Source organism: Pseudomyrmex gracilis, unplaced genomic scaffold, assembly GCF_002006095.1.
Source record: "Pseudomyrmex gracilis isolate BER0280 unplaced genomic scaffold, ASM200609v1 scaffold_107, whole genome shotgun sequence".
Classification (NCBI taxonomy): domain Eukaryota; kingdom Metazoa; phylum Arthropoda; class Insecta; order Hymenoptera; family Formicidae; genus Pseudomyrmex; species Pseudomyrmex gracilis.
Window position 1 is genome coordinate 541,420 of NW_018020691.1, and position 18,214 is coordinate 559,633.

At 43.9% G+C, this 18,214-nt stretch overlaps 1 protein-coding gene across 8 annotated transcripts in view; it reads left to right on the top strand.

The window, feature by feature from the left end:
• The first annotated feature begins 1,981 nt into the window (after positions 1 to 1,981).
• The window catches only part of LOC109856096 (serine/arginine repetitive matrix protein 1), an 18,475-nt gene continuing 2,242 nt past the window's right edge, over positions 1,982 to 18,214 (top strand). For 3 of the 8 annotated variants that reach the window (XM_020431012.1, XM_020431018.1, XM_020431019.1), the window contains exons 1-11: positions 5,458 to 5,772; positions 8,931 to 9,063; positions 9,701 to 9,737; positions 10,826 to 10,995; positions 11,426 to 11,611; positions 15,144 to 15,359; positions 15,635 to 15,872; positions 16,354 to 16,692; positions 16,895 to 17,109; positions 17,204 to 17,435; positions 17,599 to 18,079. In XM_020431012.1, the coding sequence (XP_020286601.1) occupies positions 8,995 to 9,063; positions 9,701 to 9,737; positions 10,826 to 10,995; positions 11,426 to 11,611; positions 15,144 to 15,359; positions 15,635 to 15,872; positions 16,354 to 16,692; positions 16,895 to 17,109; positions 17,204 to 17,435; positions 17,599 to 18,079 (2,183 nt within the window). In that variant the 5' untranslated portion in view covers positions 5,458 to 5,772; positions 8,931 to 8,994. Of the gene's footprint in view, positions 2,306 to 5,457; positions 5,773 to 6,764; positions 6,928 to 8,930; positions 9,064 to 9,700; positions 9,738 to 10,825; positions 10,996 to 11,425; positions 11,612 to 15,143; positions 15,360 to 15,634; positions 15,873 to 16,353; positions 16,693 to 16,894; positions 17,110 to 17,203; positions 17,436 to 17,598 lie in introns of those variants that run through there. The other 5 variants (XM_020431015.1, XM_020431013.1, XM_020431017.1 and 2 more) reach the window with 5 other exon arrangements.

An 18,214-nucleotide genomic window follows, 5' to 3' on the forward strand; every position in this document is an offset into this window, starting at 1 on the left:
CGTCGTCGTCGGAGCACGACGGTGCGTCCGCGACCTGCCGCCGTCAGATGCATCCTGCGAGGTGAGCACGTAGCGCACCGATTGTTTGGAATGGCGGATCGAACAGCCACGCACCGTTGCCGCATCGTGCGGTGTAAAAATGGCCGCGCCGATCCGACTGACTGTGAGACCGTCTGTCTCTGCTTCGCTCCTGTATATAACGTGACTGACTGACTGACTGACTGGCCGGTTGGCTGTGTACTACACCCTGTCCTCCTGTGTCCGCGCGCTCGCGACCCCGTTGTCGCTACAAGAATCAAATTGTTAACGGAGTCATATGACGATGACAACGTTGACCGACAACCGTTGACGGCGGCGACGACGACGATGATGTTCGCACGATGTTCATTCGTCGTCGTGTCACGGGACGATGACGCGTGATTTGTATACCGTGTCACTGGCAGCAGCAGCAGCACATCGTCCCTCCGGCGATTTTCACGATGTAAATGTCGCGCACGTTACACACACGCACACGCACACACACACATACACACACACGTACGTAGAGGGTTAACCACCAGAGATATGTAACATATATGTAATATATCCCCTGTGGGGAATATAGGAGGAAAAAATTAAGTGAGAGAGAGAGAGATATATGCGAGAAAGTCTCCCACGCGAGATTGCAACAACTAACTAAAGAGCACACGCCCCAAATTGCACGCGAACGAACACACGGCTTTTAGGCTCGCTCGGCTAAAACGCGCTGCCTCCGTCGACTATATGCACGCGCTCGTACGGTTATGCGCTTCTGTCATTCGTTCTCAATCACTGTCCGTCTCTGTCGCGCCAACGCGCGCACTACCGAGAGAATATGGCGTACCCGTCTATACGCTGCTCCACAGAGACGGGGGAGACGCATACACACACGAACGATCAGGAACGGGGAATCAGAGAACGGTGTATTATTCTCTCTCGTCTGGAATCGCGGCGGCAGCTCGCCACACCACGGATCGCGAAGCTCTGCCTATATCTCTCTCTCTCTCTCTCTCTCTCTCTTTCTCTCTGTTCTCGTCTTTCCTCTTCTTTTGCTCATCGGTATTTTTCCCCCTCTCCGACGCACGACACACACAAGCCGACACTTTTTCGAGAGAGACTAGATACTTTTCGTTTTCTCCCTAGAGAGAAGAGTAGAAGCGCGCCCGGTTCGAGAAAAACACTGCGCGAGAACGTGGCGCGCTCTGTTTCGTTTCTAGTGACCGTCTCGTTTCGTCAGATGGCGGTATTTTCTCCGCGCGTGCGGTATCGATTTTTGACACGCACGTCGTGGCGGTAATTTTGACGTGAATTTTGTTTTCGTAGAACGAAATAAGCGAGCACACGTCCAGCGAGCGCGAATTTCCAAATGCATCGTGTTATTTATTATTATTATTTGGGTTATTTGAATTATTTACGGAATAAATGACGTCTCGCAATGACGTCACTTTGCTTTACATGAAATATTCTCACGAGTCTTTTATTTCTTTGTTTTAATTTCTAAAACTTTTTATTTATATAATAATCTGAGTTATATATATTAGGTCTATCGGAAAGTTCAGTCCGTTTTTGGAATAAAACAAAATAGAAATTTTTCTTAATTTTTCAAAAATTGGATATACAAATTGCCCTCACGCTGGCAAGAAATCATTAATAATAATGGCAATTATATTATTTAATCAAGTTTATCGACAGAACTTTCCGGTAGACCCAATACATATATGTATATATAATAATGCGGTATAATATGTATCAATAATAATAATACACATTATAAACGTTTTTTGATATAAAATAATTCGAGATCGAAATGTGTGTGTGCAACAAAGTTAAATGACATCGCGCGTCAGTAGCATCTTTTTCCCGCGCGTCATTAGTTAAGCCGCACCTGGAAAGGTGCGCCTTCTTCGAACCAGTCGCTCGGGAGCAATAATTACGACCGCTTTTGTGAGAGAGCGCGTATCTCTATCGCGTATTCCGCGATTCGTGTCCATTTCGCGCGACCGGATTTGGAAGTCGACGTGCGTTTTCACAAATCTATATAGGGGTATCTCACGCCTTAGATTTCTGCGGTTTGTTCACGTACTTCACATAAAAAACGTGTGTAGAACAAGCGTCAACGCAAGATGATATAAAAATAAAATAATAAATTGTAAAACCTTAATTATATTTCTGTGACAAAAAAACATGATGTGGAGATTATCGACCTCGAGAAGATTTCGCGAAGTGACTAGTTTGAAGGACGCGAAAATCTCCGCTGCGCGCTCCGCCGTTAACACACATATACAAGGTGAGACTTCGACCAAAGCCAGAGAGAGAGATATCTGAAGATAAATTGAGTCGTTGTGTACGGAACATAAAGGTCGTGTGTCATTTTGCGAAATTCGCAATATTGTTTAATTAATTAAGCACGAGCGCACGTGGTGGAAGCGCGACAAGTTCGGATTCAAAGTAGGCGTGATGTAAAACCATGTGGTTTTCAGTTGTTGAAAACAGAGATTGTTCACAGTCTTCTCCTGTGGCAAGAGAAGCGCAGATGTAACGCAGCGACGTGTGATTTGCCGCCGATATCGATTGAAAATCGATGATATTGATTTTCTAAAAATCACATGGCGTTTTTACGCCCGCAAAGTTTCGGATCCACACGCGATCTCGCGTATTGATTAATTAATAAACTCAACAGAGATATTGCAAATTTTGCAAAACGATACGTGAATTTTCTGTTTCTTGTTGTTACCTCAATTCGCACTTCGGCCGCGTCGGTGATGTTTCGGACACCCTGTGCGCGCAACACACATTTGCCACAAGTCAAGTATCGACATTGACATCGTTTCCCCGATATACATATATCAAACTCATTATGCGTTAATATCGTGTGATCAATGTGCGCGCGTGCTTTTGGTCTCCCCAAGGTAACTCCGATAACTTCTCCGATCTACTTTGCACAATTTGCCGCGGCCGCGCGGAATCGGATTGCGCCGTCAAGGAAAGCGAGAAAATTACGATCTCGTAGATGGAGAGAGCGGCGCGTAATAGATACATTTCGTACGGCTGTCTGGGGAGGTAGCTTTGTGTTGTTGATTTACGAGCGACGTATCGACGCGCGAGCGAAAATTTCAATATATTATCGCACGAGTAGTCAAATCGCGCTGTTGTTTATCATAGACGCGCGCGCACACGGTGCGAGCGGCGCGTTCGATGAATGGAAATCGGATCAATGAACGATATACGCGCTTATATAGCGCGTAGCGTCAATTAGCGTTAAATTTAATTGTTCGAGCCTGTACAGATTTTTTTTTTTTTTTTTTTTACGTTTACCCACAGAGCGCAATTGCGTAAGACAAATTGCAGTTCGCAATATATATATTCGCGTCGAGTGATTTAGACGCGATTAGCGATTAGCGACGCTGTTACGCGTAATGTTTAACGACGCGAGAAATAAACTGGGATAATAACGACTCTATACACTTTCTCTCTCTCTCTCTCTCTCTCTCTCTCTCTCTCTTTCTCTCTCTCGCTGCCCATTCAAATATCTAATAACAGTAATAACGGTTATTACTGCCGAACACTGTCGACGACAAGTAGAGCACAGATCGATTAAGACTTGGGTAATGACTCGCTCGGTCTAATCGTCGTTACTCGTAATAGTATGGCGATTATTGCGTGTCGCGAATTGATTCGCGAAAAGACACGCACATTTTCGTCGACATTTCCGGACCGCGCTAATTAATCACTTATCGAGAGAGAGAAAGAGAGAGAAAGATCGAGTATCGCCTTTTTCGGATTGACCTTGCGCGCGCGCGCGACATCGGCGATATCGAAGAGACGCATCGAGTGGAAACCCGAAGGCGAGATGTGTTTCGATTTTACGAGCTTGGGGGAATGAATCATTTTGCATGCCGAATCCGCGACGCGCGCGATATAAGGCATTCGGTTGGAACGCGGCGGCGTTCATTTGCATATTAACGACCTCGGCTAAGAATGGGCTTCTGAAAATATACATCCGCGCCGGGGACATGTGCACACGCGCGAATGTGTGGACACGAGCTCGAAACGTATATATCCGCGTGTATAAGCCCATCGGCTCCGTTCGGGACAAACGGTGTGCGCACGGGAAAAAAGTGCGCTCATATTCGTGCGAGACCTCCCGTAACGGGGAAGTCGTTTTTAAACTCGCGACGACGACGTTTTTTGTTTTTTTCCCCCGGAACGGCCGTGCGCGTAATTCGTTGCTTTTCAAGCAAATCGGATTCCTCCGGGTTATTATGTCCGCGTGTCGCACACGCTCGACGAAATGATTTTATTATCTTCTCTAGCTCCGTCTCCGCGCTCGCTTGTATAATATTCTGCTATTTTCTCTCTCTCTCTCTCTCTCTCTCTGAAGTTGTACGACATAATTGGCTACTTCTAGCGGAAATGTTGGAGCAAAGTTTCTACATTACGCGAGTCTCTCGAGGTTTTTTTTTTTTCTTCAAAGTTTTACAAAGTTAACGCTCGTCGCGCGGAGATAGACGCAGTTTCATCTGATTCTTATTTCGTAATCGCGTGCGGACTTTTTGAACGACGAGAGAGTATGTCGAAAATCTATATAATTACATTCTCTATTATATATATATATATATATATATATATATATACTATATATATATTTTTTTTTTTTACTTTCAAACATTCTCGAAGCGTTTCAAGGCGACCCGCCGCGCGTCGCAAGGTTTTTAATGGGTCAATGGGACGTTAATCTCCGTCGTTTTCTCGCGCGATAGCTCCGATTGGACGAACGCCATTCCGTGGCGGAGATGCACGGTGTGTTTGCTCATTCGGGCGTGTACTTGATGTTGTCGCGTACGTGCCTGTGTTTACCAGCGACTCGATAACTTCGCCGAAGTTCTTCGGCCTCCTTCCATTCACGGTGTCACGCTCGAACAGCCTCGTCGCAATACGAATTCAAATTGACAATAAAAAATAAAAAAAATAAAAAAAAAAAAAAAAAAAAAAAAAGAATATTTTGCACTTAGATTCTTGATTCAATTCCAGTTTTTCTTTAGGAGCATCTCAACGCGAAACGACGAAAAAAAGGTAACCTACTTCCGCAATTTCGCGCTTTTCTATCGCGAGAAACAATCGAGCTGAAAAACCTCGAAGAAGACTTTTTGTTATTGCGCGAATTTGCAATGTTGATTGCGATGCCCCCCCCCCTCCCCGCGATCTCACGTCGTGTTCAATTGTTCGACAAATTTGCGCGTAACTCCGAGTCATTCGTGTCGAAAACAAAAAAAAAATATACCCGAGATCGTGAGAGAGCGAGAGAGAGAGAGAGAGAGAGAGAGAGAGGAGGAGGGAACAACGCGCAATCTCGGGTGCCGCACCTGCTAGTCTCGATCCTGATGTGGCCGGTGGATCCGTCAGAAAGTACTCGACGACGGTCGGACAGTATAGCGAGCGCTGGCTGGCGCGAAAGCATTGCGGCGCGAGTCTTGTCGAGTACTTTCGTTTCGCGCGTCGTGAGCAACAACACGCGTCGCTCGCACAGCAGCGCATCGCCTCGTCAACGAATCGACATCGTCCCACGACAACTGATTGTTTTTTTTTTTTTTGTTTTACGAACGACGTACTTCTCTTCGGGAGAAACGCCGCCGAGTTTCTCAGACTCTGTTGTTCTCGCCGAGAATTTATTTTTGAGAAATTATATACAAGAATCGGCTCGTGAGGATACAAGTGCGATCGTAAGGTATACAATCGAAGAATCGCTAAATGTAGGTGAGTGCGCGCGCACACACACACACACACACACGCACGCACACAAAACATGCGCGTTTCTCTCTCTCTTTTGTTCTTTTGTTTTCTTTCTTGACACACGTCTTCGGTGAAAATTTCCGTCAAATCTCTTGTTTCTGAATTTTCACTTGCGAGAGATCCGATCTTTCTCTTTCACGCGCGATAACTGCCGATACGCGCGTCCATTTTTTTTTTTTTTTATTATTTCGCGTTTCCGAGAAAGGATCGGCCGACGCATCGGCGAACGGCTTTTCCTCGGAGGATATTACGCGAGTGTGCGGCATTGTCAGTCTCTTACATAACGAGGCGCGCGGCACAGGAGCTTATGAGAATCTTCCCAAGTGGGAAGGCGCGCGCGCGCGCGCGTGTTTTCATCCGCGTGTTCGATTCCGATCTGTCGTCGTCGTTTCTCTTGCGACAGTTTCGATAATAAACGAATCAATCAAATCTCGATCTCGGCGACCGCGCAGATCTCTGTGACTCTGTATTTGGTGTGAAAGCCAAGGTGTCCCCCCTTCCCCCGCGCGATAGATCGTCGGTGTCACGTCGGTCCTAAAATGGATCCCCCGTACCGCGATCGAACGAGCCCGCTTCGCATTTTCAACCAAAATGGCGACGTCCTTGACGGGGTCACGTGTTCGCGCGGTGTCGCACGCCGCTGCTAACTAAAGCTGTCGACTGCTCGCGGCGCTTTTCTCGCGCGTTTCATTTGCGCGTTGAAATCACCGCGAATTTGCGCGAACAGGCAATTTGAGAGACGTTTATCTATTTGTTGTGTTTAACGCGTGTGGTTTTTGCTTTCTACTTTCCATTCTGAGTTTTAATTAACCAAAGTGTTAATTTATCGTCTTCCGTTATTTATTGTACGTTTTTATGCAATTAATAATCGGATAATAAATTGTTTTATTATTATTCTCATCAATGAACAGAAAAAAATCACACGTTTTTTTTTTTGTCAGTGCCGTTAAGATTTAACACTTTGTTATTGCGACGAGAATAACTGTGATTTACACCGAGTTTAGTATCTATCATCTCTCGCGAGTTCTAGACACATAATGTGCGTAAGAAACGACATTTCGACTTATTCGCTTTTACGCGCTGACGCATCACCCTGACGTCACACGCATATCCAATAAGGTGAGACTAACATGGTGGCGCGACGAATAACCAAAGGATTTGCGCGCGTTGTCAATGCAAAGTGCAAGCTCGTTTTCTCAGATCTGTGTGCGAGATAAAAAAAACCATGTCTGTAGCCGGCGAGACTTTTGTGATATCGTCACCGAGAGAGAGTAAAGAAGTAAAGAAAATCAAACATATATTACTATTTGTTCGAAAAAGAATCTCAAGAATAAATACGAGAAGATATTACATTCATTGAAAAGTTTATTGGAAACTTCGATGTAGTTAGCAATTTCTCGATTTTGTTCCGAGATCGACCGTTCGATAGTGCGATAGTTATTGTAATAATTATATTACGCAACTACGGAACTTGTTATAATTAGTGATATTAGATAAATTAAAAAGATTACGTGGCAACTTACATACGGCCAACTTTTATTTAGTAGCGATATTACACACACACACACACACACACACACATATATACATTGCGTGTGTAATATGCAGTTCGTTTTAAAACGCTACACTTTACAATTATAGATCCCAGAAGGGTAAGAAAAAAAAATCTAAGTACTTACGTACCTGTTCATAGTCCAAGGTGGGGAAAACGCGCGCGCGCGAGCGCGTAATTCCAACCGCAAGGACGCACGTGTTCAGAGGCGTAGGCAAAAGTTCTTTTTTAAAGAGCGGATTAAATTAGTCTGCTCGCTGAATTTATTACGACCGAAGCGGTGATTATGGATGATGATAGAGCTAAGCGCTATTCTAATTATGTCTGTCATAAGTAGAACAACAAAACGGCGCCGAGCACGCACATCGCGATACACGTATTTATTAGTATATCGCTTTCTTTCTATCTCATTACTGCGATTAGAAAAAAAAAAAATCCACCTGCGTGTGTGTTATTAAATTGTTGCAAAAACTAATTGAGATTTCTGTTAAAAATAACATTCACACGGTTATCATTAAGTAATAAAAAAAACCTCAATTACATTTGCACAAGCCAACCTAATCATTTTGTCTAGACTAGTTGCAGTTTTTGTTGTACTTGTGTTTTTTTATTATTATTATTATTACTTACCGCGTGTTTTTGCTTTTTTAAATTTACATCTCGCGTTCCTCGTAACGCGCGAATCAATCCGCTCTCGTTGCCAATCCGTCGAAATAAATTTCCTCGACGAAAAACGAACGAAGTTTATCGGCGCGAAAACATCGGATCGAGGACTCGATGCGGAATAAAATCGGCGCGATTTATTATACGGGAAAAGCGCGCGGACGAGCGAGGCTTACAAGTATAATAAACGCCCCGCAGTTACGCCATTGATGAGGTGTACAGGACGCTGCAGCCAACTGGCCGCGTACGTGGTGCACGCGTGTCTTTAACCATCTCGATATCGTATCACGCCGGACCATATCGAGGTGGACCACAGGCCCGCGTGCGTGCCACCGCGCGCGGCCTTCGGCTTCGCCACGCAGAAAGCGCTTCCCGATGAATTATCGCGCCCCGCGTCTATGTGTACATACACGTACGTATAGTATGTGCCCGCGAGCTCGTCGCGCGTTCGCCACACGCGCGTCGACGTGTAGCGAAAGAGAGAGAGAGATGCGCGCAATAATGTTTCGAATTGAATTGCGGAGAGAGAGAGAGAGAGAGAGAGAGAGAGAGAGAGATGCGCGGAGAGAAATTGAGACGTTTTTGTCTTCGCGTCGGAGAATCGCGAGCGCGAACATGTGGAATATCGGAACGACCGTAACATATCGGCTTGTTAATTCACTCTCCGAGCATAGTTTTCACTATTGCTCCTCTCCGGCTTTCCGTTTTTTATTTTCGTATAACGGCTTTTGCGTTATTACCACCTAGATTTTTTTCTCTTGTCTAATACGCGTGTCAAAAACGTTACAAATTTCTCAGGATTTACATAAATAAAAGTTTTTCTCATAAATTGTAAATTTTTTCGTTTTGTTCGCTCGTGGAAACACGATTTTCTTATTCGCATAATCGTTTGGATTTCTCTTCGCAGAGCGAGCGACCGCGATCGAGCGACCCGACCAGAAACACCAGAATTCCGTAGCAGACATGATTGAATGATGGAGGTGATTTCGACACGGCGATACGAGGCCCGTCCACCGGCGAACACCCACTCTTCCATTCTCGTGAGTAAAACATTTTCTCCGCGGTTCCTTTCGGATCGGATTTTCTCAGGCGAGTTTCTCCTTCGAACTCGCATCTTCACGCCGGTAAATTCGGAAAATCGAACAAAAGTGTAAACAAATCGATTTTACACACATTCGACGCAACATTTGTTTTTTTTTTTGTTTTTTTTAAACTATAGACAAGTCGTTCAAATATGTTTTCATTCACAAAGCCCGTCATCAGCTGATCGGTGCCCGCCTCTTTCTACCTCATCGATTTCGCGTGTCATTAGTCATTTTATTATGACGATAATTAATGTAATTCGCCTTAATTGCGTTATAAAAGTCCGATCTCGCGCGCGTTTCGTCGATCTTTGCGAGCGATCTTATAGATTTACGTTAATTCGCCGACTGAATCGGAATCCGCTTGGCTGTCGATCAGGAGTTTAGTCGCGTGTAACATGGAGTAAGAAAGCGGTTACGGCGAAGTTATTTGCGGTGGACGTACTTCTCTCTCGGCGAGAATATATACGTAACTTCCCCGGAATGTCCTTACTACAGCCGAAAGGAGCCGCCGCCGCCGCCGCCGCCGCCTCCTTACGTCCTCTCTCGCGTTCGTAGGCGGGATTTACATGCATATATTGTTTCCTTTTTTCAGGTTGACCCTGAGAACTCCGTGGCATTAATCAAAGAAGGTAAATTCATCGAACATAGAATTGATTCATCTACACGAGCAGAAAATGGTAATGCGTACGCTTCGCGCGCACCGTCGGCACACGTAAACCGCACATTTGTTAAGACGATGATGATGACCGTTATTAACACGTCGACGTGACGATTACGATAATTAGAAAAGGATGTAGCGCGTACGAAGTACAAAATAACAAAAAAGCGAGATAATTTTATTTCGAATAGCAAAGGAATAATTGATCGAATTATCTTTTAGTAATTTTTATTAATTACTAAATTAGTGATTTATCATTAGTAATTTATATTTGTTACTAATTTAATAATTTTTATTATTCTCGAACTTTCAAGATGCGCCAAAAATATTCATTCACGGACTAAGTTGTCATAAAAGTTTTTATTTTACTCGGATGATCCGTGTAGGTAACGTATCGTCACTCCCTACGTATAATTACATAAGTGTCACATATGGGATTTTCAGTTTATTGCATAATGACACTTAGAAAGTCATGTTCTTTATGGTCACCAAATATTAAAAAAAAATATTCATAAATAAGGAACAAATTTGAAACCGAGAGATCCCTAACTATAGGGAAACATATGAAGCTTTATACTTTTAAACTGCTCTCCTCTAAAATTTGCGTTTTGGAGTTACGGGATTATACGTAGGGAGTGACGGTATAAAATATAAGCCTATTTTTCACACTTTTGTTGGGGTTTCAAACAAAAGATTAGACACTGTGTATACGCGCCAGCGTTACACAGAAAACACAAACCGACGTGAACATTAACCTTAAAGTTTACTTTTCTTGGCAAACATCTCGCAGGTAACTGTTTTAGCGTGCTTTAGGTCGCTATTGTTGTACAACGCCTATTCGAAGTCGCAACAGATGACGACGATGACAGACGTTATACTCTCGACAGAAGAAAGAATCCCCCGCGTTGCCGTCACAAAAGAGTCTCCCGTTGTCGGCTCATCATCCGCGTTTTATGTCTGTTTGTTCGGGACCGAGAAATTGGTTTTGTGCAACGGTGCCGGGAAAACCGTTCGTCGCGCGAGAAGGACCCGAAAGAATGTTCGCTTCCGGTTTTTCAGAGGAATGGGAGACCCGCAAGAAAAAAGAGATCACCACTACTCGACAAATCGAGACCAGAGTTAAGCGTCAGGTCGTTCTCGAGGACGGCGAGGTCGTCGTCGACTCCGGGCCCCTCGTTACCACGAACACGACCGAAGACGTTGAGCAACAAGAGCATACGACTCAGGAGGTACAATATATAATATTATAAAATTTATAAAATATATCAGATAAGAAATATATTGATTAAGAAAATTTAAATAACAAATTTTTTTGCATCAAAAATTTCGTAAAACCATCAAATAATTCTTTGATGTCTTTAATTTTTTTAATGTTTTTTTTTTTTTTTTTTTTACATTAATAGAGTCAAGTGTAAATTCTATTTTTAGCCGTAACTATTTCTACGAAACGAGAAATATGATAACGAGCAACAACGAGAGAGAGAGAGAGAGAGAGAGAGAGAAAGAGCGCGCCTCTTCTCTCGTTGTTTTGCGACACGCGTGCATTGTTCATTGATCGTGCATACATTTGCGTATCAGAATGGAACCCGGCACTTCCTTTGTAGCATCACGCGCGCACGTGAAGAAACGTGCTTTTAACGTCCGCGAACTGGTGTTTAGAGACGCACGACCGGGGATCAGCCGCAGGAGGTCGACTGGCGGCCGGCGGCAGGTGGTATTGTGACCGGAAATGGCGGCAACATCGTGCAAAAGGAGCTCAACGAGACGGTGGTGCGGAGCCGCGAGGAGATCGAGGAGAGACTCGAGACCGAGGATCGTCAACAACTGGGAGATATCTCGGACGAGGTATATTGTGATGTGTGGACAACACACACATAATACATAGTTAAAGCTGTGCGCGACACACCCACACCCTGAATTCCACCTGCGCGTGCCGCAGGGAATACATATGGTATCCGTATGCGCGCATTCTCCTTTCCCGGAGAATCACGCGCCGCGAAAAGGTCGCGCCGCTGTTCGTTCATTCTCTAAAGAGACTCGTCCCATCTGATAGCTCGCGCGAGTCGTTTGTGTGTTGTTGGGGGGTTTATACGTAACCCTCCGACAGCACGACGAGGAGATTCGGTCGGCCACGGCGGCGCTAGACATTCGCCGACGTTGCGAAATAATTCGTGAAGTCTGAAGACGAGAGATGAGCGAGGCACGAGATGAGATTGCGCGAATGTGTAACTCTCGTAAAGCGACATTTATATAAAAAAAAAAAAAAAAACAATGTCTATATATTGTACATAATCATTTTATTTAACTTTTTCTCATATATTTTACATGATACGTAAAGATACAAAGTCGAGAAAAAATAATGATAATACAAAAAATAATATAAAAAATAAGAATATTAATTTTATCGAAGAAACTAAAATATTTCTCAAATTAATAATGAAGAAGAATAAGATTCTTCGGGGCTCGGAAGTCTTTAAACTAATGAATGAATTAAAATCGGGTTGTTTGAGCCGTTTTGCAGGATGTTGTGCAGAAAATGTGCTTAAATATATATATATATATATATATAGGGGGGTATACGGGGTCCTTCATATATATACGTGATGCAAATCCAGCATCCTATATGGAGGAAAAAAATTATTTCGTTAAATATATGTGTATGCATATACAGGGTGTTTCAGAACTATGGGATCAAACTTCTAGGGGTTATTCAGTGCAACAGTAGAAAACATTTGAGTATAGGGACCCATGTTCGGAAAAGTGTCACTACCGCACTACGGCCCTAAGACGCGTTAAAATTTAGAAAGACGATGAATTGCCTAAATAGGATTTAATGCATTTAATTTTTGCCAATTGTTGTTTTTATAATTGTTGTGATGATATCATGTACAAAAGGCAAACATTAAATGCATTAAAACCTATTTAGGCAATTCATCGTCTTTCTAAATTTTAACGCGTCTTAGGGCCGTAGTGCGGTAGTGACACTTTTCCGGACATGGGTCCCTATACTCAAATGTTTTCTACTGTTGCACTGAATAACCCCTAGAAGTTTGATCCCATAGTTCTGAAACACCCTGTATATATATATTTAAGCACATTCTCTGCACAACATCCTCTGCAAAACGGCTCAAACAACCCGATTTTAATTCATTCATTAGTTAAAAATATTTCTGTTATAAAAATACTATGTATATCTCCTCACATTTATTCCTGAATTAATATATCAGTTTTTATAATTACCGTGCTGTCACGTGTTCGTTTCGAAATAGAAAAAAAAATAAGAATATTAATTTTATCGAAGAAGCTAAAATATTTCTTTTATAAAAAAATACTATGTATTATCTCCTCACATTTGTTCCTGAATTAACACGTCAGTTTTTATAATTACCGTGCTGTCACGTGTTCGTTTCGAGAGTAAGTTTTTAATCGCAAACTATATATATATATATATATATATAAATTAAAAAATACTGTTTATTCTGACGCAGTTATAATAACACACAAATCACTTTCCGAATGACATAATAACACACGCCGCGTTGATACGATATAGAGGAATAAGCAGAGAGAGAGAGAGAGAGAGACAAGTGTCTCTCTGTGGTTCGGAGTATATAGAAAAGAAAAAAAAAACCCTCTCTCTCTCTCTCTCCGGACGCCATTCCATGCAGTATTCAGTTGCACTCACGGCAATCGCAACGAGGTTTCATAAACCTCGCGGGGATAACCGGGAAAGGAGTACCCGGAGATTGCGAGTGAACCCGGGCAACAGGTATACACGCGCGAAAGACGCTCTCGCGCGCATGAACGATTCAGGACGGAGGAGGTCGAATCGTTCTGGACGCGAAGAAGAGGACGAAGAAGAGGACGAAGGAAGGACGGAGTTAAACGGCGAACTGTGCAAGTCGCCGACATTTGTAAGAGAGAAAAAGAGAGAGAGAGAGAAAGTGAAGGAAGGAGAGAAGCGAGAGAAGAGAAAGAGAACGACAGAAATAAGAGAGACGAAGAGAGAGAAAGAGAAAGAGAGAGAGAGAGAGAGAGAGAGAAGGGAGGGGAAAGGGATCTCAAGAAGTGGAAGTCGATGATCTCTCGATTTTGCTCTCCCTTCACTCAATAGCGATGAAGGAGTCACGGGATGCCGCGGCAGCTGTTCTGCGGCACGTCTCTCCCGAGTGCGATCGGCCGCGACTTCAGCCGCGATAGTGACCGGTGCGTTCGTTTCTCTCTCGTCGTCGGCTTGGATCAGATCCGCGGCTGCATCGGATCGGGTCTCGATTCAGAGGACTCTCTCTCTCGTCTCTCACCTCTTCGTGTGGTCCCGCGACGTCGTCATTTTGCCGGCCGCAGCCTCGAGATTCCTCCTTGCTCGTCGTCATCGCCGTCCGGATCGGACCAGTCGTCCTCGCGCGACAAGATGCTGCTGGGATAACCGCTCGGAAAAGTATACTCCGCTTAATCAGACGTGACGTATCGACGGGACGTATCTCTGCTTTTTTTTTTTTTTTTTTTCTTTTTGTTTCGTTAACGAATCGAGAGACATGATATAATTGTTACTAGCCGGCGCTCGGGTGGGTTGGAAACGCGAAACACACACACACACACACACAAACACACACGAGCTCGGAGTGCACACAATGCGCCGTCAATATCAATCCGCTGCAAATAGACCAGAACACGATTGAAAGTAGTGTCACACGTCGAACAGTTTTCCCAGAGGCAAATATATATCGCGGACGATCCTCGTCATCCTCGTCATCGTCCCCGAACGAACATTGAGAGTCGTTCTCTCCCGGCGGAGATCAAAGAATCGCGTCGCGTCATCGTGTAGCCAGCCGGCACTTTGCACGAGTTTTCATTTATTTGTCAAGTGAGACTTATATAGTTTTTTTTTTATAGTTTTTTCTGTTATTAAGTTCAAGTAATTTGGATGATGATAATATATACACATGTATACATTTGTACTTAAAAATAACTTTATATTTATAAATTATTTATTTTTCGCGATACACACACATGTATATCTTTTAACTTAAAATTTCGTAAAAATCGCAATATGACTCTCTGCCTTCTCCTATCTTGATCTCTAGAATGTGAACGCACAATTGCGCGCACTTGCCTCATTACAGTTGCTCTTGAGTCTCTTGTTGGCGTCTCTCTTGAAAAAATAATGCACTCTCGTGGAAGAAAAACAACCGGCAAAGCCGGTTTGTCTTTTGTGACGTGAGATTTTTTGAAATATACACATTGTATATATATATATATATATATATGTTGAAAAGAGAAGGTAGAGAGAAGGAAGATTTTCGGAGATAATAACTGGATACGCGCGCAAGCATCCGGACAAGGGGGATAATACTAGAAGGGGATCTGGTTTTTTCAGGCGTACCAGAAGGCGGTGCGTAGCAATAGAGGCGATTTGCGGGTCGCACTTGCCGAATCCTCGAAACAGTTGGCGCCGCAGTCCGGTCCGCGGGTCATTCAACACACGACTAGGTCAAACAAGGTCATCGACACCGAGAAAACCTTGGAGAAAAAGGAGCTGAAGGCTGATGGATTAATCGTTACCGAGAAGAAGCGAACGGTCGAGCACGAGGAGGTGAGAGCCGCAAAAAGTAACTCTAATACGTACTTCTCTCTCTCTATCTCTTGACTTCATTTGTCTCTTTTTCTCCAAACTCTCTCGATTTGCTTTGACAAGCTTTCTTGAAGAAGTTTCCGGTGCGCGCGCGCGCAGAAGAATGAAATAATACACAATTTATTTATTTTACTAAATGAAAAATGTTACAAATGTTATTAAAATTAACGAGAGATTACGGTTGAGAGAAAAAAAAATCGCAACGCGACGTGTAAAGCAATTTTCGACTTTTATAGATTAACGACGACGAGATTCCGGACGACGGAAAGAACGACGACGCTTCCGAGACGAAGAAGGAAAGTTCTTCGAGGTACGTGAAGAAGCGGGAAGAAGACGTTGTAGACTACATCTCGGCCGGCGAGAGAGTCGGCCGAGAAATGCGCTACGTCGCGGAGACGAGCGAAGGGGAACGCATAGGCGACTGGTCACCATCACCGACGGGCATGCGAACAACTCGTCTTCACAAGTACTCCGGTATGTGTACGCGCGCGTGTACCTTGCCTTTCTCTATTTAATTTTCTGCGTCTTCCTGCATCCTCGCGCGTGTTTACGCGCGATTGGTCGGCTCGGACAAGATTGTTTGTCTCATCAATTCTATATACGCGCATACATAATATGCATACCGAGATGACAAAAAACTGACAGCTAATATAGATGAACGATATTCCGCTTTGCTTTCGAGATCTACAGTGTGTGTGTTTTCTTCTGCATGAAAAAAAACAAAAAAAAAACGTACATTTGCGTCACCGATCGATTAAAGGTTTTCACTGTTTTCGCGGCTTCGTCGAGTTAAAGATTTATTTATTTCAACGCTGACACATTGAAGATTTATCATCGTTAGTTTTATTTTTTCCTCGATAGATCGAAGCAAGGGAAAAACTCGTTATGTCATTCCATTTGATCTCCAGCTCTCGTCGCAAGAAAAAAAAAAAAAGAATACCACGAATCGTTACAGGTTTCCCGGACGCCGGTCGGAAAGACGCTTTGACGAAGAAACCATTAGACTTGGAGGAAGAGGATGAGGCGAGAAAATTCGAGACGTCAAAGTGGCTCGAGAGCCACTTCGGCAGCGATTCGCGTTCGTCTCACGGATCTCTCGATGCCGACGAATCTCCTCTCCCGAGCACCAACACGAGCTACATCAACGTTACGATGAAATCCTGCGCGGCGAAGGAACGGGATTATCAAAACGTACGGAGCTCCAGTCGAAATCAACGACGGGCTCGAGATTCGGATTCGCCCACGGGATACTTCCACGGTATCAGCGAGTGGTCGGAAAGATATCAAGGAAAAGGTCTCACTCTCATTATAAGAGAAGTAACTTAATTAACATATATAAAAATTAAGACAAAGCGGTTTTTAAACACACACAATTGTTTTCAGTCTGGCGTAAAAATTTCGTAAAAGATAAAAATTCACAATTTTTTTTTATAAATATCAAGTATGTGAAATTCGAAAAACGTTCGTTTGCATTTAATTAAAAATCTCCCGTGTAGAAAAGCAAAATCACGCGCGATCAAGCTCGCCAGTTCGATACGTGGACACTCCTCCTCGCGCCAACGGACACGCCCAGGGTCATAAGAGAAATCAAGTCGAATCGTCGTACTCGAAAACTTACGAATCTTTTCGACGCGAATATCAGGATCCCATCGACGAGAGACAACGTTCGCGCACACCGTCCCCGCCGATTCGTCGGCGATCGAAAGAACAAGTAATTTGTTTTTTCTTTCGTTATCGAGAGTTATTGTTAAAAAAGTTATGCGTATATATATATTAAATTGTATATTTTGTGCGAAATAACGCAGTGGGCGAAATCCGAGGAGAAGATCAATTCGCACGAACCGTCGTCGGGACGTACCGCCAGTCCGGTGCACGTGGTGCAGAGAACCTGGGAAAGCCGTAGCCGCGACGTTCAGGCGCAAACACCCGAGCGCAACAATCACAGATCCACCTCGTCACGATCGCGATCGATTTCGCCAAAACCGCCTACGCCGAGTCGCGAGGAGAAGAAATCGGATTCTCCACGAACGTCGAAAAGTGAGTTTTACAATAAAAACATTCACACAATAAAAATATTCTAAAACACAATCAAACATATTATATTCCATGGAGTTTCCGCGACAAACCAATATTGTCACTTCGAATCAATAATTGTTTACGCATTGAACACAAAAAAAAAAAAAAACAAAATCACTTGAAGGTGGCGGCTCCAAGTACAAGATCGGCGAGTCCTTTCGGAAGCTGGTCGGCAAATTGCGCTCGGCCAGCACGGAGAGGAAAAGCAAGCGAGGAAGCGGTTCGACTTCGCAATTGACGCAAACGGACGACAACGGTCCGACTTATTTGCAATACAACGTAATCGACAGAAACATTCCACTTGTCAGTGAGAGGACAACTGTGGCGGAAGACAACAAACCACCGCCGGAAAGACCGCCGCGATCGCCGCGAAACGCGTCCGGCAAAGTCGCAAAGACGATCAACCGAACGTCCGATCACGTCGTTCGGGAACAATGGCAGCGCAGCGAGTCGACGCCACCGCCCTTGCAAAGATATTATCTCGGCGAAGATCCTTTCGGCGGCAGCATCTACGGTCGCGAGAAGGGATACGAGAACGACAGGGACCGCCAGCGACACGGAAGATCGCGCGGTTCCGGTAAAATTGCCGTAGATTCCGAGCACAGGTAAAATAACATCTACCGACATACGTAGTTTTGGAAAAACGCGAGACGAATTTTGGCCGATAAGTTTTCACTTTTTTGTGTTCGACGATCTCTTTTTTGATTGATATTAAACAAAACAAAAAAAAAAAAAAAAAA